The sequence below is a fragment of the Candida theae genome, assembly GCF_024610275.1.
Source record: "Candida theae strain CBS 12239 chromosome Unknown scaffold121, whole genome shotgun sequence".
NCBI lineage: Eukaryota > Fungi > Ascomycota > Pichiomycetes > Serinales > Debaryomycetaceae > Lodderomyces > Lodderomyces theae.
This window is the reverse complement of record NW_026261330.1, coordinates 1-9,408: the sequence shown is the minus strand read 5'-3', so window position 1 is coordinate 9,408 and position 9,408 is coordinate 1. Positions and strand designations below refer to the sequence as shown.

The following is a 9,408-nucleotide window of genomic DNA, read 5'->3' as shown; positions in this document are numbered from 1 at the left end:
GGAGGGGGTGGGGGAAAGTCGACGCTGGCAATAGCTATATGGATTCGGATAAATTGAGAGCCGCTCCATCTACGTCCACGCTTGTATTATTAGAAGGTTTCACAGCGATCAAAAGTTTTGCGATTGGAAGTATAAATGGTTGACAAGATTTACAATTTTTAGATACATAATTAATACATCTTTGAAGTCACGACTTCCTACACTAAGACTGATGCTTCTTGTCATTGAGAAATAGAAGTGTTCCAATATACCCAAAGAACTGATTCTTTAAAGTTGGGAAACGTATATCATAATGAAATAGTGATGGTTCTCGTAGCCATCTATTGTGCCACTGCAATTCGAGCTTGCGTTGGATCCACCATCAGACACGTCTTGCACTCACAACCAAACTGTGATGTTAGCAGAGGTGTATAACAATGCACTGCACTCCCAAAGTCTACCAATCTTAGATAGGCAAGCAATTTATTTTAGCAATATAACGTAAGTAGAAAAAAAAAGAAACCATCTTTGCTGTCACTGGAGGTCTATATAGCAGTGATGTTTGAATCAGAGGTGTATTTTACTTGAGCGAGTGAGATGGTTTCCTTGTCCAAGTTGTAAACAACATAAGCATGTCTCAAGAAGTTGTCACCCAAGATTGGCGGGACATTGTGACTATCCGCATTCTGTAAACCCCAAAGACAAGTTCCTAATGTATTTTGAAGGGTGAAATCTGATAATGGAACATCGACCTTAGCACCATTGTCAAAAGTGAATGAAGCTGTACCTTGATTTTTATGACAATTAATAAAGTAGAGTTCATTGTCCACACCAACTGGGAGCAAAAACGCACCAACCTCTTTAGCAAGATCTTCAACTAAAGAGCCAGGCAAGTAAGTGATTGTAGTTCCTGAATCCAAAACAGCGCTAAAATTTGTTGATCTAGAATTGCCATCGTAGTTGAGAGACTGCAAGCTGATACCCAAGTAGCGATCAATGTCCACTTTTTCTTCAACAAGGTTTCCAGAGTATTTGGCATTGTCAACACCACCAAAAATGATAGTTCCTGTTAAAGCACCTGGCTCATTTAAAAATAATGAGTAAGCGTTGGTCTTGATCTTTCCTTGCTTCTTCAATGTGGCAGGCACATTATCATATTCTGGATCAGCACTTTCAGTCTGACGACGTGACACCCCCAAGATTCCTTGGTTAACAGAAGTGCTATTCACATCAGCAAACTGTTGGTTTGTGATTGAGACACCACCGATGGATACAGTATCCTCAGCCCAAATACCATCTGAAGTAGTTCCATCTCCATATTTAATGTGGAAACTTGAACCTAATGACTTGAACGAACTTGAGGTTTGTGGATTGAAGGTACCAAAGGCTTTACAAAATTGGAGCCTTTGACAAGTTGCTGACTTATCAACCACCCAAAAGTCACTGGAACCAGTGTCAAGAATAACTTTTACTTCTTGCTGGTCAGACCCCACTGACACACGAATACCATACGATGGACCTTCTGAGTACAATGGAATAGACAACGGTTGTCTTTTTTGAATAGCATTGGATGTTGCGTTCAAGTCAATGGGATTTCTGGTGACATCAAAATCCAAAGCAACGAATCCAGGACTGTCGTCTCTTTTGTTGGCTTCAGGAATAGCAGCACCTTGAGCAGCAACCAAGGCAAAGGCAAGGGCAAGCAAAACGTTTCTAGTGAATGTAGCAATTGTAGTCATCCCTGAAGGCACTTGACTGATTGGTGACGGCAAGGGAAAGTCAACGAAACTTCATGGGAATATCTTACAGTATTTATAATGTTAGGTGGAACCAATTGTAGCATCGTTGCTTATTATTCTCCCGTTATTTTGACTTCTTTAATCGAATTGTTGTAAAAGCGGGTGTAATACTTGACGGAAATAATTGGAAACGCATACCACACAAACACAACGCGATTGTGTTAATACAATGCAAGACGAACTTGACAGGCAGTTGTAAAACTTGTGAAGACAACGGGGTTCCACAAAAGTTGCTTTTCCGCTTTGGACAGATAATGATCTTGCTATTGTCAAGTATTGAGTACAACAAGTCGCATAAACAAAAGAATAGAACTTCATTTCCAAGTTGGATCACAACCGGGTAGTCTTTCCAGAAATTCGTGATGCCAGTGTCATAGACTCCATTGAGGATGTTCCTGACGGAACCACAGTCTCATTTAAAATAGTGGTATCGACTATCTTGGCCGTGTTTGCAGTGTGAACTGAGATATCTTGTCAGACGGTGTCTGTAGTCAATAAATGCAGAGTTGTATTACTAGTAAGCAGTTGTGGGTCTCTGGCTTCCAAATACTGGAATTAGGCGAATGTCAAACTTAGCCCTTTTTTTTCTTCTGTGCAAATCTTTAAAAAATCTTTGAATAATGATAAGAACTTGAAGATAAATGAAATGCCATCGTTCCTCAACGACCAACGATTTTCGTGCATAAATACAGACACAGGCTGTAACTCACATGGCCATCAATTTCCAATCATCTTGCTATTCATCACTTCATGATTGGCACAAATGGTCTTAGGAACATGTGGTTGATTTCACAAATAGGTTGCTCGTGCTGCGTCCTTTGATGGCAACATATAAATGCAGTTTGATTACAATATCAGAGCCACATTTATCCGCAAAATCGAGATAATCAGTCATTGGTTGTTCCGCCTTGAGCAAATCCTTTCGACAATGTTACGTTCATTCAGTTAGTCATTATTGGTAAGCACTGAGCTTAAACCTGAACAATAGACATTCCATGAACAATAAGTCTATGACTACAGAAATGACAAAGAGTTGGAGGAACATTTCGTGCCGTAGCATTTTTTATTGAGGTGTCGTTATGGTTACAAAACCAAGGCTCAAATGCTTATCTATGCAATGCGCTTTAAATTACTGTAATTCTGCCTTCTCATTGGTTGATTCTAAGTACAAAAAAGAAAAAAAAGGTACAACACTGTAAAACCCGTGGAATTCTCACTCTTGCAGATGTTGTACCTGGCAGGATCATTTTCAGGCTTTTGAACAAAGTAAATAGACAACTACTATGTTGTGGAATGCTATTACACTATAAACTTCCCCCCTGATCTTGAAGTTAAACGTTTGAATACACGCTTTTAAAAAGTATGTTTATGGTAACATGAAGAAAGTTGTAAATTTTGAAACGACTCATTCATGGTCGTTGGGGATGACGTATCAACACACCATTACAATAGCTACGGCACGAGTTTTGAATACAATAGACAGAGGAGGAGTCTCTTTTTTGTTTTGCAATTGTTTTTTTATTTTTCTTCATAGACAATAGACTTTGTTGCAGGAATTACACAAACATACCGAAGCCAGAAGAAAAAAAAAATTAAACGTACCATTTAGTGACTTTTTAGACAGGATGTGCTGTAGATGAATAACGATTATTTCCGAAAGGGGCTCCAGGAGTCCTGAAGATGTCAAGGTATCGTGGAACCGAGAAAGAGTGGGGAAAAAGCAGCTACCTGCCTCACACTTGTTCATGTTTGAGGAGCCTCAGCTCACAATGCGCTACTAACAATAGAAAACCCGACAACAGAACAAACATGGGATTCGTGTTTTTATTGATTCCAAACTTGACCCCTCTATGACAAGTCTAGATGTTGACTTATGTTACACAAAATTCACAAACTGCATGGCATCAACCATTAGAACACCAACCGCAGTACACGGAAATAAAAATTGACAACAGAGAAACTAGCTGAATTTGGCTACTAGAGAGTGTTGGACTGTTGAAATTTGCACCTTTTTTCTGATAGAGAAGAGCTAGATCACTTCTAAGACTTGCACTCAATCAAATAGAACTTCCTATTGCAAGCAAAAATCCCAAGACATTTTCAATTGGTACCTGAAAGATTTTCTTTTCGCTGCTAAAACAAAAAAAAAAAAAAAAAGAATAATTAAACATAAATTGCATTGTTTTTGGAGTTGATCTTTTGCTTACACAAAATGGACACTCCACAGTTGCGTATAAAAAGATTCTGCTTTGTTTCTTCTGCTGAACAATAAACAAAAATATCACCTTTGGAAATAAAATTTCAAAGTTGGTATCAATCACAGACTACACTCTACTAAGAAGTTAATAAAAGCCACAAATTGAGGCTTTGTTAGTTTCAAATACGAAGAAAGCAATGCAAGAGTGGTGTCAACATTGCCGGAGAAAGAAACGGCGATAAAGTTGCAAGACTTGATCAGTCTTGATGCAAATCTATAAATATCCTACTGGATCTCCTAATAAAACTCTCAATTTACAATGTCCTCAACTACTTTGCTCATCGTTGATTGACTATAAACAAACAAAAAAAAAATAATAAAATGGTTGCCTTTATCACCTTCACACGTCAAGTTTTTCTTGCCGTTGCTTTCGCTTTGCTTGCTCAAGGTGCTATTATCCCAGAAGAAGTTGCTAAAAGAGACGGCTCTCCTGGATTTATTGCTTTGGACTTTGACGTTCTTAGAAAACCATTGAACTTGTCCGCAGTGATCCATCATCAAAAGAGAGATGCCATTTCGTTGTCATTGATCAATGAAGGTCCGTCGTATGCTGCTAAAGTATCAGTTGGTTCCAATAAGCAAGAACAAACTGTTGTTATTGACACTGGCTCAAGTGATTTTTGGGTGGTCGATACTAAAGCTCAATGCGAAAATCAAGTTGATTGCAAAAGCTCAGGTACATTTGATCCGTCTTCCTCTTCATCTTACAAAAACTTAAACGAGGACTTTGCAATTCGATATGGTGACGGCACAACTTCACAAGGTACCTGGGGTGAAGATACTGTTACAATCAATGGTATTTCAATCACTGGACAACAATTGGCAGATGTCACTGAAACTTCAGTTGATCAAGGTATTTTGGGTATTGGGTACACTGGTAACGAGGCTGTTACAAACCAAAGTGGTCAACAGACTACTCAAAACTACGACAATGTTCCCGTGACTTTGAAAAAGCAAGGCAAGATCAAAACCAACGCTTACTCGTTGTATTTGAACTCCCCAACTGCTGACTCCGGTACCATTATCTTTGGAGGTGTTGACAATGCCAAGTACTCGGGTCTGTTGGTTGCCGAACAAGTCACCCTGTCAAATCAATTGACAATCTCACTCTCATCGGTCAACTTTCGCGGGTCGTCATTTTCATTTGGACAAGGTGCATTGTTAGACTCTGGAACTACACTCACCTATTTCCCTAGTTCATTTGCTGCTAAATTGGCCAAACAAGCTGGCGCGTATCTCGTTGAAGTTGGCACAAACGAGTACTTGTACTTCATTGATTGCAACACAAATACATCTGGCTCAACTACATTCAATTTTGACAACGGTGCTACAATTACAGTTCCAAATTCTGAATATGTTTATCAAACCAGTGATGGCACTTGTCTTTGGGGTATTCAAGAGTCAAGTCAAACTATTTTGGGTGACAACTTTTTGAGACATGCTTATCTTCTCTACAACTTGGATGCTAATACAATCTCAATTGCTCAGGTCAAGTATACCACAGAATCCAACGTTTCCGCCGTTTGAATTGTCTTCAGTTCTCTAAAAATGTTTCTATAGATACCTATATTAGATTACGTACACTTTCAATTCAAATTATGTTAGGCCCTTTCTAGAAAAAAGGCTTTACACCAATCAAGCTTGTTCCGGGTATTGATACAGTCTACAGCTCTCGGAATTAAGCTAGCGGCTCTTCGTTGTGTTAATTGTGCCTTACAAGTGCTTTAAAGCCAAGCGATTTGTTATTGGGTCACACAAAAGAACCTTTTTTGATGGCGTGTCTCTTAGCTGGAACTGAATAAATGCAATCCAGTTCAGTTGAAGCAGAGCCCTGAATTCGCAATCATGAGTGCGCTCAAGGTGTGTTGTTATTAACCATTGTATGTCCAATTTGCACAAAAGCCATTTTTCATGACAATAGACAACAATTCTATAGATGTTTAATTGATTGTGACTAGACTGGTGGAGTGATGCTGCCTAGTGAGTATACACAAAACCCACTTATCAATGATTATTAATGCAACACAGTCTAAAAATAGTACTTAGATCATCATTTTCATTGGTTGACACCAACTGCTATCAAAAGCAAAAAAACAAAAAACTAAGTCAAAAAACAGTACATTGTTTACCCTTCGAATACGGAAAAAGGTGCTAAAGTGTTGAAACAGCCGACAACCGTTCATTAGATAAATGATGCACCAATGGCCTTTTCCGTCATACAACAAACCCTTTTCAAACGTTTAAGCAATATCCAATAGAGGAAAAGCCGGTGCACAAAGTTTTTGCTCGGCAATGAAATGTGTTTAAGGACATATACTGAAGTGTTTTAGAGATATACAAGTGGCCCAGAATTCTGCTCCTAAGGTTTTGAATTCCATCAAACACTTTCCACGGTGAAAAAACAAAATCGTCAACAAAGAATACATCGATTAGTAATGCCGGTTATTTCTAATCTCTCACAAAACCAAACTGTAGTTACAGTTTCAGAAGATGGCAATATTGCTTTGCATCAATTTGACCAACGAAAGAAAATACGGCAGATTACAGCTAAGGCTCGCAAAACAGGTAAGTTTAAGCTGGTGGGCGTCATTCACTAAATCCAACAGGAGAGGCATACCAAGTAAGTATTCAAGTGTGCGGCCACAACAAAAATGTGAGTTGTTATCTTTCCCCAAATGCCAAGAGATAATTTGAACTTTGACATATTTTCAACGTCGCGGAAACGCAAAAATCCGTGTTGATAACGTCAAGCAGCACAAAACCGGTGCATTACACTTTCGGGAAGAAAGTTTACTTTTCCGCATTTGCAGCAAAGTTAATATAGTAAATATGCGGATATAATGACAAGGTACGATTAGGGTAGTCTTAAAAAGCAAGCATCAATAGATCAAACTTCCAACAATGGAAGAATCAAGGAGGCTTTTGCCGTGAAGGCATACGGCATCAAGAGAACGTGGGAAAGCACCTTCAAAGAATCCACGGGCGTATAAATATTCAATAATATCTACTTACCAGTTTCGAACAATTCAATTTTAACAACCAACCCATTCACCTTTACCACTTCTTAACGAAAAAATATATATAGATATAAAAATGGTTGCCATTATTACCTTCACACGTCAAGTTTTTCTTGCCGTTGCTTTCGCTTTGCTTGCTCAAGGTGCTATTATTCCAGAAGAAGTTGCTAAAAGAGACGGCTCTCCTGGATTTGTTTCGCTAGGCTTTGATGTCACCAGAAAGCCATTAAATTTGACTGCAGTGGCCCATAATCATAAGAGGGACTCCATTTCAGAGTCCTTGATTAACGAAGGTCCATCATACGCGGCCAAGGTGTCAGTTGGCTCCAATAATCAAGAGCTAACACTTATCATTGACACTGGCTCTAGTGATCTTTGGGTTGTTGACAAACATGCCGTCTGTGCTCCTGGCGATTACTGCAAAGTGTATGGAACATTTGACCCAGGCGCTTCATCTTCTTACCAAAGTTTGCATGAACCCTTTGCAATTCAATATGCTGATGGTACAGCATCTCAAGGAACTTGGGCCAAAGATACGGTTACAATCAATGGGGTGTCCATCACAGAACAACAATTGGCAGACGTCTCTTTGACTGCTGTTAATCAAGGAATCTTGGGTATCGGCTTCCCCACCACCGAGTCTGTTGGTGGTTTATTAGGTTCTTCAACTTATGATAACGTTCCTATTACTTTGAAAAAGCAAGGCAAGATCAAAACCAACGCGTACTCGTTGTATTTGAACTCCCCAACTGCTGAATCTGGTACCTTTATCTTTGGAGGTGTTGACAATGCCAAGTACTCAGGTGAGCTCGTTGAAGAGAAGGTTACGCTGTCAGCTTTGACCATCTCATTATCCTCAATCTACTTGAAAGGTGCTACTTACTCAGTTGCAAAAGATGCTTTGTTGGATTCTGGAACAACACTTACATACCTTCCACCTGCAGTGGTGAGGGAACTTGCACAACAAGCTGGTGCTCAACTTAGACCAGCAGGCTTGGGTGGGCTCTTGTATTTTATTGATTGTAATGCAAACACGTCTGGTTCCACTACTTTCAATTTCGCAAATGGGGCAAATATCACCGTTCCAAACTCGGAGTACATCTTTCCAAACAATGATGGTACATGTCTTTGGGGTATTCAAGAATCAAATGACATCATTTTAGGTGACAACTTCTTGAGACATGCTTACCTCCTTTACAACTTGGACGCCAAGACTATTTCAATTGCGCAAGTCAAGTACACTTCTGAATCCAACATTTCTACTGTATGAGCTGTCTTGAAGTAGAGCACGTCCATTGTGTTATATACATTTTAATTCAAAATATCGTTATAGCTTTCGTTAACAATGCTAAAGTTGGCTGCAGTTTGTAGTTTCCCTCGAGATGCCACGGACTGAACTTGGACGCCTGTGTTGTAATGTTCTCTTGCTAAAAAAAAAAAAAAAGACCCCAATCAGTCATCAAATGTGCAAAGGGAAGCACCGGCTAAATTAACCAAATTATTGACTGTAGAATGAAATCTCGCTATCTAAAGTAGAATCCACTTGAGGAAATTGAATTGAGTAAGTATCAAAATGAGTAGATCAACCAAATACACCACAAAGTCATATAGTTCCAACGGTATCGGAATCAACTTGACTGGGAGCTTATTAACATACAACTGAAATTTGACTTCATCTTGTGTACTCAAAAACTTTTCATCGTTGTAAGAAATCCCAAAAAATTGATAATCGATCCGAATGTACAAATCCAATTGAGTTGGATCAACAGCTAGAGCTTCATCACTGGTCAACTCTTTCGTCTTGATGTACTCGTGAGATAATTTAAAGTCATAGGGATGCGTTGCTGGCCAGCATAGTTTCACATTCAACAAGTCTCCACTGTCAAATAATGTGTCGTTATAATTGTTCAACCTAACCAAAATTGTCTTGCTCAGTTTTGCAACACTGTCATACGGTAACGAAACCACATTAGACCTGCGTATTACTTTGGACTTTAGCTCATCGTTTATTGTAGTTATTGGATAGTCAAGTAAGACGTCGAGACTTGAATTGATATGGTGCCAGGTTCGTTGTATTTCTTCAACTTGGTGGATTGACTTTCGATGTGACGGAATATCGTAATGCTGTGGTATCTGAAGTAGATAAGTCTCTGTATTCGCTAAGCAAACAGGTATGAGGTATAGAAAAGATAGCCAAAGCATCGGTGGTTGCGGAGATTGAAATAAATTTTTTTTCTAATGCCAAGTCGGCATTTATATCAGGACCCCCCCCCCCCCACACACACACACACACTCTTTCAACCCCTCTTCTTCCACCACTTCAATACAACGCTATGAACCAGCTCCACTTCTGGTG

General features: G+C 39.3%; 4 protein-coding genes across 4 annotated transcripts; 2 read left to right on the top strand and 2 right to left on the bottom strand. All coding sequences in view use genetic code 12, as the record gives it.

Annotated features, from left to right (window-relative positions):
* Nucleotides 1-524: 524 nt before the first annotated feature.
* On the bottom strand, nucleotides 525-1,718 carry KGF57_000104 (pepsin-like aspartic protease; the record flags this gene model as incomplete). The annotated part of the gene is made up of 1 exon (XM_051750205.1): nucleotides 525-1,718. One exon carries the CDS (start codon nucleotides 1,716-1,718, stop codon nucleotides 525-527), a length of 1,194 nt encoding a protein of 397 aa, XP_051611386.1.
* Nucleotides 1,719-4,356: 2,638 nt separating this feature from the next.
* On the top strand, nucleotides 4,357-5,562 carry KGF57_000103 (pepsin-like aspartic protease; the record flags this gene model as incomplete). Its single annotated transcript, XM_051750194.1, has 1 exon — nucleotides 4,357-5,562. The coding sequence occupies one exon, from the start codon at nucleotides 4,357-4,359 to the stop codon at nucleotides 5,560-5,562; it is 1,206 nt and encodes a 401-aa protein (XP_051611385.1).
* A 1,566-nt stretch (nucleotides 5,563-7,128) lies between these two features.
* On the top strand, nucleotides 7,129-8,322 carry KGF57_000102 (pepsin-like aspartic protease; the record flags this gene model as incomplete). The annotated part of the gene is made up of 1 exon (XM_051750183.1): nucleotides 7,129-8,322. One exon carries the CDS (start codon nucleotides 7,129-7,131, stop codon nucleotides 8,320-8,322), a length of 1,194 nt encoding a protein of 397 aa, XP_051611384.1.
* A 257-nt stretch (nucleotides 8,323-8,579) lies between these two features.
* Nucleotides 8,580-9,185, bottom strand: KGF57_000101 (uncharacterized protein; the record flags this gene model as incomplete). The annotated part of the gene is made up of 1 exon (XM_051750172.1): nucleotides 8,580-9,185. A coding segment is annotated over one exon (606 nt), but the record flags the coding sequence as incomplete, so codon positions are not given.
* Between the last annotated feature and the right edge of the window lie 223 nt (nucleotides 9,186-9,408).